Raw genomic sequence first — 17,966 nt, forward strand, 5'->3', positions numbered from 1 at the left:
TAAAATATTGTTTCGTAATATGACCTGTAGATTATTACGAGTTTCGTCCCATTCCTCCAAAATCACCGTCCGCTTCAGGAATTTTTGTAGCAGGCATGCTTGAATCACTTGAACGAGGACAGAAAAACATAACAGGCTCTTCTATACAAAACGTTATATAAACACCGACCATGCCGCGCAGAACCAGATATCAGGCTCACTGACACCAGCGGGAAGGACTTTGGTTTTTTTCAGAAACCACGGTGTAGCACATTGATGCTTACTGGTAACGCATTCATCTAATTCTTGCATCTTTACTTAGGTAGGACACCTTTTCCACCAACTACTGTACGACGGCACAAGACCCTAAACTCTGCGCGGAACATTTGTAAATGTGCAAATGGACTTCATTCAAGTGCCTAATTGCTCCCTTTTTCAGTATTTCACTATCGATTTACTTATGTTCTCAGGATGGGTAGAGCCCTCCCCTTGTAAACAGGCAGACACAATTCTTTCAACAAGTTGCTCATAGTTGTTCAGTCTAGCATTCCCCTCTCAAGGCGATCAACCAGGTGCAAGCACCTCTCTTTGGGAAAAGGGGAGAGGAAAACAAGACAGGCTCTGAAATGCTAAATGCGAGGGTTTTTCTTCCTTGAGAACTCATTCTACACTTTCACTTGTATATGAAAGGCAGATCGGGACGGGTTAAAAGAGGGAACAACCAAAGGAAGAACAAAAAAAAAAAAAAGCAGGAGAGAGAAATAACTGCACAGGGAACTCGAAAAAATCATGCCTGGACAAAATTCATCCCTCCCATTCATGCTAAAATTTCTGCAACAGCCTTCCCCAAAAAGACGAGGGGGTACGTATCTAAAAAAGGGGAGTAGTTCACCGGGTACGAACAACCTCTAACTTCTCCATTCATGGAGCCACACCCTCCTTTCCTATGTAAAATAGCACTAACCAGCGTGTTTGTATCCAGCTACAAACAAGCTCCAAGTACAGACGTTTCAGAAAAAGCGTTCAGAAAGGAAAAAATCTCTAACATCCAGTGTCCACCACATTTTCCCCACTCCGACATGCAGAATTCTTAATTCTTAACGGGTTCAGCCTTAATAAGTCATCCGACAGTTCTCGTCTAAACCTTTCGCCTGAAACTGTGACCACCGAAGAACCAAGAAGTGCTGCCACTTCATTCCTACTGTGAGTTGAAAGGGGATACCCCGTTCTTTCTTCCACGGAGACAAGGATAAGCAATCCCCAGACACGCAACGTTAACCCGTCCCATTACTGCTACCATTTCTGCAGCAGCATTTACCCAAAACGTTGGGCGACACTCTCTGCTTTCTCTAGGGACGAAGAATCTGTCTCTTTTCCATTCGTGAACCTACACGCACGTCTTCTTTGGGAGTCCAATATTGAAAAACCATTAATCAAAATGTTCCTGTCCATCTATTAACCAGATCCAAGTACATAATTTGGGGAAATATCGATCAGAAACGAAACATCTCCTACTGCAATTATGAATCGAGAGGCTGTCAAGTAGAATCAGCGGATGTCTTTCTACACAGTAAGCATTTGCGTTCACCCTTACTAACTCATAAGATTATAAGCACAGCTGAAACTCAACCTGTGAGCACCCATAAACCAAGGAGGGTGCGCCTAACGGCCTGCTTCGAATTGAAATGAGTTACGGCGATCTCTCACTTCTTCATGGACACAAGGACCAGCACTCACCACCCACCACGTATCCCATTCACTCCACCCAGTCCCAGGCGAATAGGAACGGAGGTTCAGCAAAAGCTCAAGGAAAACAGCGAGAGCGAGAGGGTTTACACACCTGCGGGGCGTCGGCGTCGGTGGACGGCTCTCCCGCGCCGGCGCTGCTGCTCGGGCTCGGCTTCCCGCAGGGCTCCGCGCCGAGCAGCTCCTCCGCGGGCACGCTGGGCAGCGGTGGCGGCAGCCAAGCGCCCTCGGCCACGGCGCGTGCCGGCGCCACGCACAGGTTGTAGGAGTAGGGCAAGGTGCCCTCGCAGAAGTCGGCCGGGAAGGCGGCGCCGGGCACGGAGAAGCGCTGCGCGCCCAGGCAGCGCAGCACGGCGGGCGGCCCGGCCCGGCGCAGCCGCGCCAGCACGGCCAGCGCCACGCTCAGCAGGAAGAGGGCGGAGAGCAGCGCCAGCGCCAGCACCAGGTAGAACTGCAGCTCGGCCGCCGAGTCGGCGCCCGCCGCCCGCTCGCTCAGCTCCGGCAGCGCCTCCTGCAAGCTCTCGGCCAGCACCACGTGCAGCGTGGCCGTGGCCGACAGCGCCGGCTGCCCGTGGTCCTTCACCACGGCCACCACACGCTGCTTCGCCGCGTCCCTCTCCGACACGGCCCGCGCCGTCCGCACCTCGCCGCTGTGCAGCCCCACGCGGAACAGCGACGGCTCCGACGCCTGCACCAGCTCGTACGACAGCCACGCGTTGCGCCCCGCGTCCGCGTCCACCGCCACCACCTTGCCCACCAGGTAGCCGGCCTCGGCCGAACGCGGCACCACCTCGAACGCCGCCGGCAACGACGACGCTCCCGACCCCGACGCTCCCGCTCCCGCCGCCGCCGGCCAGAGCACCCGCGGCGCGTTGTCGTTGCGGTCCAGCACGAAGACGCGCACCGTGGCCGTGGAGCTCCGCGACGGCGCCCCGCCATCCTGCGCCCGCACCGCCACCGCGAACTCGCGGCACTGCTCGTAGTCGAAGGAGCGCTGCGCGTACACCGCGCCGCTCCGCGCCTCCACCGACACGTAGGGCGCCGCGCCCGCGCTGCCGCCCGCCAGCCAGTAGCTCACGCGCCCGTTGGCGCCCGCGTCCGCGTCCCGCGCGCGCACGCGCACCACCGGCGCGCCCGCCGCGTTGTTCTCCGACACGTAGGCGCTGTAGGCCGCCTCCTCGAACACCGGCGCGTTGTCGTTCACGTCCGACACCTCCAGCACCAGCGACGCGCGGCTCGACAGCGACGGGCTGCCCCGGTCCCTGGCCACCACCGTCACTCGGTGCTCGGACGCCTGCTCGCGGTCCAGCGCGCTCGCCGTCACCACCTTGTACGACCCCACCGACGACGACACCATCGACAGCGGCGCCTCGCCCGACAGCTCGCACCACACCTGACCGTTCTCCGCGGAGTCACGGTCCCGCACTTTCAACAGGGCCACCACCGTGCCGGCCGGCGCGTCCTCGGGCACCGGGCTCGACACCGACGTCACCGTGATTTCGGGCGCGTTGTCGTTCACGTCCAGCACCACCACTTCCACCTTGCAGTGCGCCACCAGACCGCCCCCGTCCCTCGCCTCCACCAGCAGCGTGTACCCTCGCGTGTCCTCGAAGTCCAGCGCCTCCTGCAGCCTGATCGTCCCGCTCTCCGCCTCCACCACGAACTTCTGAAGCACCTTGGCCGGCATTTTCCCGAAGCTGTAGGTGATGCGTGCGTTGGTGCCGGCGTCGGCGTCGGAGGCGGAGACGTTCAGCACCGTCGAGCCCGGAGGCGCGTCCTCGCGCAGGCTCGCACAGTACCGGTCCTTTGCGAACACGGGTGGGTTGTCGTTGGCGTCCGTGACGTTGATGCAGAGCTGGGCGGTGCCGCTGCGGGGCGGATCGCCGCCGTCCACCGCCGTCAGCACCAGACGCAGGCTCTGCTCGCTCTCCCGGTCCAGCGCACGGCGCAGCACCAGCTCCGCGAACTTGCTGCCGTCCTGGCTCTCCTTCACCTCCACCTCGAAGTACCCGTTGGTCTCCAGCTCGTAGCCCTGCAACGAGTTGCTGCCCACATCTGCGTCCTCGGCGACGCCCAAGGCAAATCGAGCGCCGGGAGAAGTCAACTCGCTGATCTCCAGCTGGAAATTGTCTTGTAGGAAGTGCGGCGCGTTGTCGTTGACGTCCTGGACGGCCACCTCGACGTGGAAAACGTTGAGCGGGTTCTGCACCAGCGCCTCGAAGCTGACGGAGCAGGACGCCGACTCGCCGCACATCTCCTCCCGGTCCAGCCTCTCGCTCACGTACAGGTTCCCGTTCTCCCCGCTCACCGTGAAGTATTGCTTCTCCGCGCTGAGCCGCAGCTTGCGTGCCGGCAGCTCCGCCGGGCTCAGCCCCAGGTCCCGCGCCAGCGGCCCCACCAGCGAGCCTCTGCCCAGCTCCTCGGGGATGGCGTACCGGATCCGCTCCGCCGCCGCCCGGCAGCACAACACCAGCAGCAAAGCGGGCAGCAGCACCGCTCGCCCGACCGCTTGCCGCCGCCTTTGCCTCTGCCTCACCGCCATTGTCGCCAGAGCTTGCCGCGCTCCTCCCTCCTGCCGCTGCCGTGGCTCCGGCTCGGGCTGCAGCTGCGGCTCCAGCGCCGCTCCGTGTCGGCCAACAGCGGCACCCGGAGGCGCCGCCACGACACTGCAGCCGGCCCATGCTCGCGCTCCCAGGGCGCAGTCTTTTGACGGCTGTTCAGTGTCTGTCCCCAGCTTTGGGGACAGCTTTTTAGAATCTGGAAGCACAGGGGCACTTGCTTCCTTCAACTCCAAAGACTTTTAAAACTGAGATACGCTGTCTAATACTTTTAGGACATCTCCTTGAGTCGCAGTGAATAGTCGGTAGGTACTAACCACTCATAGCAGAGTAATAAATAAATCAACTCAGTTGCTCTTCATAAAATTAAGAAGCATCATAAGAGCAATAAAGGATGTCATAGCTTTTCAGCACTCTTTCAGGTATTTTTCAATTCTGCTTCCCTGATATGGGACGACTACCAAGAAGGATGGATTCCCATTTCAGTAATCACTAAGTAATCAGAAACAGAATGAAGCAAAAGGTAGTGCTATCCTTTCATGATGGGCTGGCAAAGAGTTTCAGTATTCACTGCATGTCTTCCTTTTGCTCATTGAAATCTGTGATGTTTCTCACTGTCGTTTTAAATTTTAGGGAGAAGAATAATCACCCTGAGAAATGTGTCAACCTAGTGGTAATTTGTATAGCTCTATGTTAAGATAGCAGAACAACATCTAGTATTTTATTTCTGACTCAGCAGAGTTCCTTATTTTTTCTTTCCCCATACTTGAGAAGTGGAAAATGGGAAAGTGCAAAGCCTCATCAGGTCTTTCATAGAACCATAGAGTGGTTTGTGTTGGAAGGGATCTTTAAAGATGGTGAAGTCCACACCTCTGCCATGGTCAAGCACATCCTTCACTAGATCAGCTGCTTAAAGCACTATTACACCTGTCCTTTGACCCTTTCAGTGCTGCTGCATCCACAACTTCTCTGGGCAACCTGTTCCACTGCCTCAACACTCTCATCATAAAACAGTTCTTCCTTTTGACCATTTGAAACCTAGACTCTTGCAGTTCAAAACCAATGCACCTTGTCCTGTCAAAACACGCCGTGGTAAAAATCTTTCTCCATCTTTCTTTTAAACCACCTTTATATATAAAAAAGCTATAATAAGGTCTCCCCAGAGCCTTCTATTCTCCATGATGAAGAACCTCAACTCCTTCAGAGCTCACTTGTCTTCTCTACAACCCTACGCAACTAGCAGATTTGCTTCTGATGCTGTCAGAATTGGCAAAAACGGCTCCCACATATATGGGGTCATATGATCTCAGTCTTCTGAGAAAGGACAACAGATTCACTTTTAGCTTCTGCTTCATTTCTCTCACACGTAATATTCTGTCTTACGTGCCTTTCATAACAGAAAGAATGGCACAGGCCTTGGCACCAGGCATGAAATCAAGCCATTGCTCAGACAAAACCACATTAACCCACCTATTTTCCTGGTTCCAAGACAGCCTCTCACCTTCCTTGCTCTACATTCACAACCTTTAATAACTCCACAGACAGTATCCCATATTTTGGCTATGTGTCAGCCACAGGAAAAAAAGCATTTCATTTCAGGGAAACACAAGTAAATGTTCTAAGGGGCATAAGGGATCTGCAACTCAGTTCAAGAATCAGTCTTAAGTATCAGCTCATAGACACCGTCATGCACATGGGCACTTTGGAAGCTATGTGACTCTGCAGCCATTAATGCAATGTTTACATCTATGCCTAATAACTAGCATTGTCAGGAAATGCTGTACCAGACATGGCAGGTCATTAAATGAGCAACTGCCTCACACATGCTTCAAATAACAAGCTCAAACCCAGAAATTCCTGTCAAAAATACCCTCCCATCCCCTACATTCACATCAATTTTAATATTGACAAAACGTCAGCAGTCATTTCACATTAGCAGGAAGCATGGATAACATCTGAAGATTGGTCGAGGCTGGGGAAACCTTTATACAACCAGGATAAAATTCCACATCACAGTCTTTCAAGGATATATAGATGGAAAGATGACATTTCATACAGCAGGTATTAGACACTGTGCCCACCCCTGAAGCGTGTTTGCACTTCCATGGTTTCTGCTTGCAGACAAAATTCATCAGAGTGTTGTCATTCCCTTTCAGGAGTTTCTTAAAGGCAGCCTTAGTGTAAGTGACAGAGGCCTTGGCAGCAGGCGTGAAATTATACCATAGCCCAGCCCGATGGAGTGTACAACCCCCTTTCTTCCTGTTTCAAGGACACTCTCTCACCAATGCCGCATGGACTTCTCACCACGTGCATGCAACAAGCATAGCATTTCTTCCAGTGACACATTATCAGACACACATTGTAGGACACATTACCAAACACAGAGGGGCAAACCTTTACCTCTTTGCAACAAGCAAGGGCAAGAATTAAACCAGAATTCACAGGAAACCTCATGCAACAGGAAAGTAAACTGATGAACCCACAACTTAGCCAGCTGGAGTCCAAACTACTATGCGATATCCAGAAATAAGACACTTTGAGACCTATTTTCCATAGGCCAGGAAGAAACCCTGAGAACTGACAAAACGCATGCCTTCCCTCCACCAGTACCTTCTCACACACAACACCCCAGAGACTCTTCTCAAACCATTCAGAGCTTGCATGGTTGTTGATCTTCCTAATTTGCAGATGGACTCCACCCAAAGAACAGTTGCACAGACAACATCTTCTTGCCATGGATAATATTTGACTTCTCAGCTTCTGTATTTAACAAGGAAGAGCATTGCTTACAGTAACCCTTTATGGAAGCATGTCTGTGAAAGCTCTTTGCAGCTGTAAACATGAAAGACACCCACAGGACAGTCAGACAAATGTAACAGATGGCATCTTCCACACATTATTTCAAAAGGCAGCTCACCTTGAGCTCATCAAAAGAAGGAAGGCAAGAAGTTAACACCTGCAAAAAGGAAGGGATTAGAATATAATCTTCTACATTATGGCACTTAGAGTCGAAACACAATTAAGGTATTTAGTAGGAAATGAGTACACAGTTGGCTCCTCCAAAGTTCCCCTTATGGATTTATCATAAGTACTTCAATAAAATGTTAGTTAAAAATCGATGACAACATGCAAACACACAGGAAGCACCTCCCAGGGCTCCCAATATCTCAGGCCAAACTTACAAGGGAAGAAGACACTCAGATTGTGTTAAATTACAGCTAGGCACTGAACAGGGAAAGAGGAAACCATCCCTCTTTTGTCCTTCAACAGCACATTCTACTAACATTCATAAGTTCCCACGACTCTCTTCGCACACTTGCATGGAGTTTTTGGCAAGAACATAGCCTCAAAGCTCCAACTGTCTAGAGGACCACACACAGATTTCACATCTTTACATCTCTGAACTAAGAAGGAAAATAGATTTGTATGTTGACTACGCTTTAGAAAAAAAAATCAAGGTTCTAAAAGTAAAAGAGGAGTTGTCCTCCAGGAGACACTGGGTCAGCAGATATTGTGCAATACAGTAATGCATTATAAAACACAAAGCCCCGATCTAAAGAAACTCAAGTCAAAAGTAACTCCAAAAGTAACCTGCTGCACTCAATCCAGCAGTCTGTACTGAAACGGGGGATTGCCCCGACACAGGTGCAGGACCTTGCACTTGGCCTTCTCAAATTTTATTATGGATGAAGTTCACTTCTGGGTCGCTTTCCTTCTCTCCAGTGAATCAACGGTACCACTCAACTTGGTGTTGTCTGCAGACTTGCTGTGCTATCACTCACTCCTACCATCTATGTCATTCTCCTGGGTTATACCACAGCCAGCAGTTAAGATCACGCAGCCTCCCACTCACTCCCTACTTGGGATGGTGGAGAGAATCAGAAGGGCAAAAGTAGTAAGACTCATGGGCTGAGATAAAGACAGTTAAATTTTCTTTACTTAAAAGAAAATGTCATGCACACAAGCCAAGCAAAATAAGGAGTTCTTTCACCACTTTCTATAGGCAGGCAGCTCTTCAGACATCTCCAGGAAAGTAGGGCTCTATCACACGTAATGTCTACTTGAGAAGACAAACGCCATAACTCCAAAAGTCCCACCCTTCTTTCTTCTTCCCCCAGTTCTATATACGGAGCACGACGCCACAAGGTATGGAATAGTCCTTTGGTCAGTCTGGGTCAGCTGTCCCGGCTGCATCCCCACCCAACTTCTTGTGCACTCCCAGCCTACTCACTGGCGGGGGTGGTATAAGTAGCAAAAAAAGGCCTTGACTGCTTAGCACAACCAAGAACATCACAGTTATACCAACACTATTTCCATCCCAAATCCAAAACATAGCACTACACCATCTGCTAGCAAGAACGTCACATCCATCCCAGATGAAACCATGACACTCATTGAGGAAGATATTATTGAGATATATTAAATAGTATTGGTCCCAGAATGCACCCTTGAGGAACACCCCATGCTACTGGTGCCCACCTCGACAGTGAGCCACTGACTATAGCTCTTTCCTATACTAAATACTATAAAATATGTGCTGCTTACTATATTAAATTCTATTGGAACAGATAGAAACAGGTCAGGTGCAATAATGTATCTTAGGCCAAACATATTCATCAGAAGGAATTGAAACTGCATAGTACCACAACCACGTACCAACAGACTAACTATGACAGGCAAGGAAATGACCATCAGTTCTTCTATGTCCCCCCCACCAAGAGTTTCCCCAAGTCTTCTCTACAACCCTACACAACCTCCAGGCTGGCTTCTGAACCTCAGAATTGGAAAAAAACGTATCATGAGAGTGTAATGCAGTATGATCACACCAAAAGGAAGATAGATTTGCTCACCAACATTCTGTGAAAAAAAAGAAGGCATGTTAAGTACATGGAGGAAGATCAGGAAGCACGGGGACACTTGATTGCTTCATCCTCTAAGGCTTTTTAAACTGAGATATGCTGTCAAGTACTTTTAAGTCATCTCCTTGAGTTGCAGTGAATAGTTCAAAGTGATTATTCATGGTAGAGCAAAAATATTCATGTTGGAGTAATCCATAAATAATCAGAAAAAGAATGAGGCAAAAGCCATTCCAATCCTGTCATGTTGGACCTGCAAAGGGTTCCTGTCTGTCTTGTATTTCTTCCGGTTTCTCACGTTAAGTCTTGGATGTTTGTCCCCCTGTTGATTTTTAGTTTACGGAGAAGAATAATCACACTGAGAAGTGTATCAGCCTAAAGATAATGTTTATACATCTATGGTAAGATAGCAGAACATCATTTACTTTTTTGTTTGTGACTTACAGAAGATGCACCTTTTGCCTCTCCATACTTGAGGGACTGACAAGTGCAAACCCTCGTTGAGTCTTTCATAGTATGGTTTGGGTCGAAATGGACCTTTAAAGATCATTTAGTTCAACCTCTCTGCCACGTGCAGAGACATCTCTCATTAGATCACATTGCTCAAAGCCCCATACAACCTGACCTTGAAACCTTCCAATGATGGCACATCCACTACTTCTCTGGGAAACCTCTTCCAATGCCTCACCTCCTTCACCATAAAACATTTCTTCCTGATGTCCAATCAAAATCTACCCACTTACAGTTTAAAACCATTGTGTCTTCTCCTGTCACAATAGGCCCTGATAAAAAGTCTCTCTCCATCTTTCTTAGAAGCCCCCTTCATATAATAAAACGGAGCCATAAAATGTCCCCAGAGCCTTCTGTTCTCCAGGCTGAAGAACCTCTACTCTCTCAGCCCTTCTACATAGCAAGCAGAAACTTTTTATGTCATTGTTGTGGTTTCACCCCAGCCTGTAGCTAAGACCACACAGCCGCCTGCTCACTCCCAGGGCTGGATGGGGGAGAAAATCAGAAGAGTAAGAGGGAGAAAACTCATGGCTTGAGATAAACACAGTTTAAAAAGTAAAAGAAAAGGCACACACTCAAGCACACGAGCAAAGCTCCTGAAACACAAATTCATTCACCACTTCCCAATGGCATACAGATGTTCAGCCCTCTCCAGGAAAGCAGGCCTCCATCAGGATTAATGGGAAGACAAACGGCGTAACTCCAAACATCCCTCCTTTCCTTCTTCTTCCCCCAGATTTATATACTGCACATGATGTCACATGATATGGAACAGCCCTTTGGTCAGTTTGGGTCAGCTGTCCCGGCTGTATCCCCTCACAATTTCTTGTACACTGCCAGCCTACTCACTGGCAGGGCAATGTGAGGAGCAGAAAAGGCCTTGACTGCTTAGCTCAAACAAAAACGTCAGTGTTTTACCAACACTATTTCCAACCCTCTTTCAAAACATAGCACTACAGCAGCTGCTAGCAGGAAAGTCAAGTCCATCCCAGATGAAACCACGACACTCATTCAGCAAGATATTATTGAGATACATTAAATAGTATTGGACACAGTACAGACCCTTGAGGAATACCACATGTTACCGGTTTCCTCTTGGACACTGAGCCACTGACTATAGCTCTTTTGATGCAGCCAGCCAGCAGATCCTTATCCATCTAACAGTCCACCTGTTCAACCCATATCTCTCCAATTGAGAGGCCACCATGCAATGGGACATGCGGTGGGGAACACCCTGCACGTGTTCCCCCACTGATCCCTACTCTGTTCATGGAAACCTTGGCTGGGCTGGGTTGCCACTCTGCACTTTGAAGACTGCAGTAGAAATGGCTTTGCTTTCTTTCCCTACAAACAAGTGTGCCTCTGGCAGCACAGGTATGCACACAACAGCTGCCCTTCTTACAGCTGTGACCCTTCAAGGTGGGCACAGGAAGTGCCCCTGCACTCAGACAATTAGAAGCAATCTGACCTTCCCCATTTCATCAGACAGCCTGAGGACTGGCTCTAGCTCATGACAATCAAGGCAAGAGTTAAAAACAGATACAAACGAACAGAAAAGCTGTAATAATATTTCTTAGCCCAAACACACTGAGCACAAGGAACTGAAACTGCATAGTACCACAACCATGCACCTAACATAGTAACTATGACAAGCAAGGAAATGACCATCAGTTCTTCTATGGCCCATCTGCCAAGAGAGTTTCCCCATGTCTTCTCTACAACCCTACACAAGCTGCAGCTTTGCTTCAGACCCTGAGCAGTGGCACAAGCATATCATGAGAGTATAATGCAGCAAGATCAAGCCAAAAGGGAGGTAGATTTGCTCACCAACATTCTGTGAAAAAATAGAAAGCATGTTAAGTACATGGAGGATAGATGTCTGAACTAAAAGAGGAGCACACATCCAAGAGAGACTGGGGAAAATCTAAGAATCAACTTCTGGGGAATTTCCTCCCCTCTTTTATCACACACACTGTTCCACAGAGATGGCACTTCTACTGACATCATGCTTTAATCCCCTCTCCCTAACACAACCAGAACACAAATATAACCTCACATCTCCTGCCTTCCACAAAACCAGAAGGATGAGCAAGAGGCACTAGCGCACAACACGTGGATAAATGAAGATATGCCACTACTTCAAACTTAACCTACATACAGAGGAAACCAGGAGCTGAACAAAATCAGATCAGGAAGGCAAGGAACCATTAAAGACAAAGTCTTGCAGAGAAGCTCACCGGGAAGTCTTCTCAGTCTTCACTGCTGGTGTTGAAATTCATCCCCCTGAGCACCTGCAAATCACTGATGTTTCAAGCACAAGTGCAACCCTAAGGTCTTCCTCTGGACTGCATCGTACAAGGGTTAATTTTAAGAAATAGTCATCAGTTCTCATCAACTTTTCTACTCTGTAGCCTGCTCATCTGCAGACAAATAGAGAGTTGTAAACGGAAAGACATGTCATAGGCCTCTATCTCAAGTTAAGTCATCCTAGGTTTCTTCAGGTGGCTGAAGGCTTGACAAGGGAAGAAAATATTTGCTACAAAACAACACCCACAGTTTCAAATTCAAAAGAGCTATGCAGCCATGGGGAAAATGAACCATGACCTTGCAGGACACAAAGGCCTAAAAGAAAGTGTAATTACATCTGTGAAGAAACTCAACATAGCTGTGTTCAAATGAAATACAGATGGATAAAGGAGCTTTCACGCAGGAATTATGACCCTTCTGCCCATACATCATCATTCTACATGTCCTTTTATTGTGCAAATTCTTTATGGTTTTTCAGGACAGGGAACCTCTGATAACAGCATGAATGGCACAGGCCTCGGCAGCAGCCATGAAATCAAACCACTGCTCAGCCAAATCCACAGTGACACACCTATTTGCACGGCTCAGAGCCAGCCTCTCACCCTCCTTCCTCTGCATTCACAGCCTTTACTTGACCACAGACAGTATCCAATATTTTGTCCAAACGTCAGCCACAGGCAAAAGAGCATTACATTCAGTGACACCTTCGGCAAACAGAGCCCATCAAAGTCTTTGTCTTGGCAGCTGAACAACTTCAAGGAATGAACGTACATTCCTCTTTCAGCCCAACAACCACAAGAGCTCTTTTAAGGTTTTAAAGGTTACAAGCCACAATGAGGCCCAGATTTACACCTGGACAATAACAATAATAATAATAGTAATAATAGTAATAATAGTAGTAGTAATGATAATAGTAATAATCTTAATAGTAATAGTAATAATAATAATAATAATAATAATAATAATAATAATAATAATACAACCCAAATTAAAAAATATGGATAAGAAGGATCACAACAAGGATTTCTAATTATACCACAGCAAACTTTTTCACCTGACCTGTCTCAGCACAGACAGAACTTTTCACTCTGACCAAACATCTTCAATGTGAAAATGACCTTTGCAGACAGACACCGTTGAAGGAAAAGTTGCACACACAACTTCTCCTTACAGACAACAAGGATCGCAACATGGACACATGCAAAGAGATTTCTCTGCTCATCATACTCATTTGAAAAAATGACAAGTGTTCTCAAGGGCATAAGTGATTTGTAACTTCAAGAGAGACCCAGTCACCTAAGTATCACCCCAAAGAGAGCATCATCTGACTCAGCGCGTTGGGCAACTTGCAAGACAGGTCACTCTCAAACTTTAATATAAAATCGACATCAGTGCGCAATAACTGCCACTCATGGGAAACATCATGCAACAGGAAAGCAAACTGATGAACCCACGACTTGGCCAGCTGGAATATGAGTAGTGTGATATCCAAAAATGAGACACCTTCAGATTCATTTTACTTAGTCTAGCAACAAACCCTGACCTTCCAAATTTGAAAATACACTCCAATGGGAGAAAAGACACACAGACAACTTCTCTTTACCATGCATAATATTTGACTTCTCTCCATGTGCATGTGACAAGCAAGAGCATTTCTTCCCGTGACATTTAAAAAAAAAAAACCAAACATTTCTACGGAAGTCTCCCTTCATAGCTGTAAACATGAAAGCCACATACGGGGACAGTCAGACAAATATCGCAGATGAGATCTTCCACACATTGTCAGAAAGAATAGCCCAGCTGACACATGCAGAAAGGAAGAGATCACAACATACTCTTCCAGATTATGGAACTTACAGTAGGTACATAATTCAGGTATTTAGTACAAAACAAATACAGTTTGTTCTTCATAAAGCTCCCTTTATGACATTTCTCCTAACTACACAATTCAGTTGTTAGTTAAGAATTGATGACACCCTGCAATGACATGGGAAAAACCACACAGGGCTCCCTATACAGCTGGAATAATATATGTGCTAGCAAAAATTCTTTGGGAAGATGCAATCGCATGACATCACACATGGACACTAAACAGGGAACACTGCAAATCTCTTGTGTCCTTCAACAGACCCTCACGAAGACTCCCAGGACTGTCATCTCCAACCATTCACAACTTGCATGGTGTCCTTTGACACTCATAATTTGAAAGCATATAACATCAAAGGTCCAGTTGCCCAGACCAGTTCTCTTCAACATGCACCAGAATCACCCGTGGACTTCACATCAATATCTTTACATCTCTGTACTAAGATGGAACATATATTTGTCTACTCAACAGCCTTCCGGGAAGACACATGGTGGTTCTAAACGTAAATGAGGAGCTGTCCTCCAGAAAAGACGGAGTCAGTGAACATCTTCATAGGGTCAAGCCCCCTCCTTAGGTCTCCTCCCATACCTTGAATCTCTCCCCTCCCACCCTCCCATGGCTCTTGCCATAGCATGTATCGTCAAGCCAAGACACATCTAGCTCTCTTTCAAAGAAGTCAAACTTAAAAGACAGGGAATCAGCAAAACACATCTCCCATTTCCTCCAAAACCCATCATACACAACGACCCAAAACCCTTCACAAATACTCACAACTTCTACGGTTGTCCTTCATCTTCAAATCAGGCAGACAGACATCGACAAGGGACCAGTTGTTGCCCAGTCCCTTCCTCCACCCGGTGCACAAAGACCAAAGCATGAACGAATACAAAGACATATCGTTGCTCACCCCGTTATCAGGGAGAAACAGAAAGGCTGAGAATAGTGGAAACGATGAGCAGCTGAGTTATACAGGGAGCCATTAACAGTCCCTTACAAAACACTCTCATCCTACTCAAGCACAGGTGCGGTCGGGAAGATAGCGGACCCTGCTAATAACGAAAACTGCGTTTTGCTGATCATGCAATACATGGGTTCAGAAGAGCTAATCCTGACACATGTCGGGGACAAAAGGAGAAACGAAACTCTGGTTCCTTGTAACGAAACCTCCCTACGCAGGACACAGAAGACGGCTGGGAAAGGACAGAGAAGAGGGAGAGGGAGGAGTCGCGGAGCAAGCGTGGTGGGAGGAACTCACCGGGGGAGCGGCGGGGTCGGCGCGGCGGGCGCCGTCGGCGTCCTCGGCGAGCAGCGGCGCGGGCTCGTCGGGCGGCGGGCGCGCCGGGAGGGTGTCGCAGCAGCTGCCGCCCGAGAAGCGGAGCTGGCTCTTGCGCGAGTCGGCGGTGAGCGACACCTCGTGCGAGTAGGAGTGCAGGAAGGCGCGGACGCCGTCGATGCCCACGAAGTGCGAGGCCGGGACGCCGCGCAAGGCGCCGCTGCCCGCCGCCAGCAGCTGCGAGCGGCGCCAGCGCCGCAGGCGCAGCGCCAGCAGCAGCAGCAGGAAGGCGAGGAAGAGGCAGGACACGGCCGCCACGGCCAGCACCAGCCAGCGCGTCAGGCTGACGGACGGCTCGCCCGCCGCCGCCGCCGCGCTGCCCAGCTCCGACAGCAGCTCGCCCACGCTCTCGGCCAGCACCACCGTCAGCGTGGCCGTGGCCGACAGCGCCGGACGCCCGTGGTCCTTCACCACCACCACCAGGCTCTGCCGCGCCGCGTCGCGGGACAGCGGCACCCGCGCCGTGCGCACCTCGCCGCTGTGCAGCCCCACGCGGAACAGCGCCGGCTCCGTCGCCTTCGCCAGCTCGTACGACAGCCACGCGTTCTGCCCCGCGTCCGCGTCCACCGCCACCACCTTGGCCACCAGCGCCCCGGGCTCCGCCGACCGCGGCGCCAGCTCCACGCCCGCCCAGCCCGCGCCCGACGCCGACGGCGGGTACAGCACCTGCGGCGCGTTGTCGTTCTCGTCCACGATCACCAGGCGCACCGACACGTTGCTGCTCAGCGACGGCGCGCCGCCGTCCTCCGCCCGCACCCACAGCCCCACCTCGCGCACCTCCTCGTAGTCGAAGGAGCGCAGCGCGTACAGCGCGCCCGTCTCCGCGTGCACCGACACGTACGACGACAGCGGCGCGCCCCGCACGCGCCCCTCCCACAGCCGGTACCGCACGCGCGCGTTCTGACCCCAGTCCGCGTCCGCCGCCCGCACCGTCAGCACCAGCGCGCCCGCCGCGTTGTTCTCGGCCACCCGCGCGCTGTACCGCGCCTCCGCGAACACCGGCGCGTTGTCGTTCACGTCCAGCACCCGCAGCGACAGCACCGCGCTGCTCCACAGCGGCGGCGAACCGCCGTCCGACGCCCGCACCGTCACGTTGTACTCCGACACCGCCTCACGGTCCAGCACCTCGGCAGTCACCACACGGTAGTAGTCCTCAAAGGTCTTCTCCAGACGGAACGGGATGCCGTCGTCGAGCGAGCAGGTCACCTGGCCGTTGGGGCCCGAGTCGCGGTCCTGCACGTGCAGCAGGGCCACCACCGTCCCCGGCGGGGCGTCCTCAGAGATCTCGCTCAGCGTCGACCGTATCGAAATTTGGGGCGTGTTGTCGTTGACGTCTGTCACTGTGATCGTCACTGTTGACGTGTCGAAAAGCTCTCCTCCGTCTCTTGCCTGCACCTCCAGTTCGTACGAGTTGCTTTCCTCGAAGTCCAGGCTACGCAACAGCGTGATCTCTCCCGTCTTAGGGTCCAGATGGAAAATCTCCGATGCCATATCCGTCACTTTCTTCAGCGAGTACTTGACGTCGCCATTCATCCCTTCGTCGGCGTCGGTGGCCGTGACGGTGAGCAGGGCGGAGCCCACGGGCACGTCCTCCGCCACACGCACCGTGTATTCCGCCTGGCTGAACGCGGGAGCGTTGTCGTTGGCGTCCAGCACTGCCACGCGGATCCGCGCCGTGCCCGTCCGCGACGGCTCGCCGCCGTCGCTCGCCCTCAGCACCAGCTCGTGAAAGGCCGCCTCCTCCCGGTCCAGCGCCTTCGCCAGCACCAGCTCGGGACGCTGGTCCCCGCCGGGGCCTGCCTGCACGGACAGCGAGAAGTGCTCGTCGCCGCTCAGCTCGTACCTCTGCAGGGAATTCCGTCCCACGTCCGGGTCGTGAGCCTCGGACAGGGGAAACTGCCAGCCCGGAGCTGTCATCTCGTTAAGTCTAAGTTGCGTTTCTTTCTCTCGGAAGCTGGGGGCGTTGTCGTTAATGTCCCTGATTTCCACTTCGATTCTGTAAATTTGCATTTCTCCCTCTATTATCACCTCACAGCGCAGCAAGCATTTCTCCAGTAGCCGGCACAGCTGCTCTCTGTCTATCCTCTCCGCCGTCACTAAATGTCCCGTCTTCCCGTGCAGGGCGAAATACTGCGTCTTACCTTCGGAAACTAAGCGGACGCCGCGGTCTTGGAGCGCCGGCAGCTCCAGCGCCAGGTCCTTAGCTACGTCGCCCACGAACGAGCCCTTCGGCATCTCCTCGGAAACGGAGTAGCGCAGCTGGCCCCACGCCGCCTCCCATGCTGCCACCAGGACGCACCACAGCAAGGCTCGATTCCGCCGGACCCATTGCCTCCCCGCCGCAAACATCACCGCCGCCCGCCGTTCCGCCTACTTATCCGCCTGCCGATCGGCTCCGTCCCCGCTTCGCGCTCCTCGACCCTGCCGCGGGCCCCTCCGCGTCGCTGCACCACAGCTCCGTACCACCCGGACGCCCCCAGACCGACCGACCGCCCAGCCAGCCCAGTGAGCAAGCGAGCCTGGCCGCAGCGGGCGGGGCTGCCTGCACAGCTCCAGCCTTCCTCTCGCTCCTCCTCGGTCAACAGCGGCACCCGCAGCCTCCTCCCGGCACTGCAGCCACCCAGCGCTGCCCACGGACACATCTCTTCCCGTCCACCGCGGATCTCCTGCGATGCCTTTTCTACAGACCATCTCTTCTCTCATCCTCGAGGTGATCACGGACAGCAGAAATTAATAACAAGCCCTCCGTTTCTGTGTTATTTCTAACGAACGGGAAACACGTTTTGTAACAGTGGTATATTATATCTATT

At 51.3% G+C, this 17,966-nt stretch overlaps 3 protein-coding genes across 5 annotated transcripts in view; all 3 read right to left on the reverse strand.

The window, feature by feature from the left end:
- LOC128915987 (protocadherin gamma-C5-like) overlaps positions 1 to 17,966 on the reverse strand; it is a 248,422-nt gene that overhangs the window by 157,521 nt on the left and 72,935 nt on the right. The gene's annotated exons all lie outside the window — the stretch shown is intronic.
- LOC128915992 (protocadherin gamma-B5-like) lies at positions 1,738 to 4,379 on the reverse strand. The gene has a single exon (XM_054217056.1). It carries the CDS (start codon positions 4,265 to 4,267, stop codon positions 1,784 to 1,786), a length of 2,484 nt encoding a protein of 827 aa, XP_054073031.1. The 5' UTR covers positions 4,268 to 4,379; the 3' UTR covers positions 1,738 to 1,783.
- LOC128915991 (protocadherin gamma-A2-like) lies at positions 14,906 to 17,642 on the reverse strand. The gene has a single exon (XM_054217055.1). The coding sequence runs from the start codon at positions 17,503 to 17,505 to the stop codon at positions 14,992 to 14,994; it is 2,514 nt and encodes an 837-aa protein (XP_054073030.1). The 5' UTR covers positions 17,506 to 17,642; the 3' UTR covers positions 14,906 to 14,991.

Source organism: Rissa tridactyla, chromosome 11 (genome assembly GCF_028500815.1).
Source record: "Rissa tridactyla isolate bRisTri1 chromosome 11, bRisTri1.patW.cur.20221130, whole genome shotgun sequence".
NCBI lineage: Eukaryota > Metazoa > Chordata > Aves > Charadriiformes > Laridae > Rissa > Rissa tridactyla.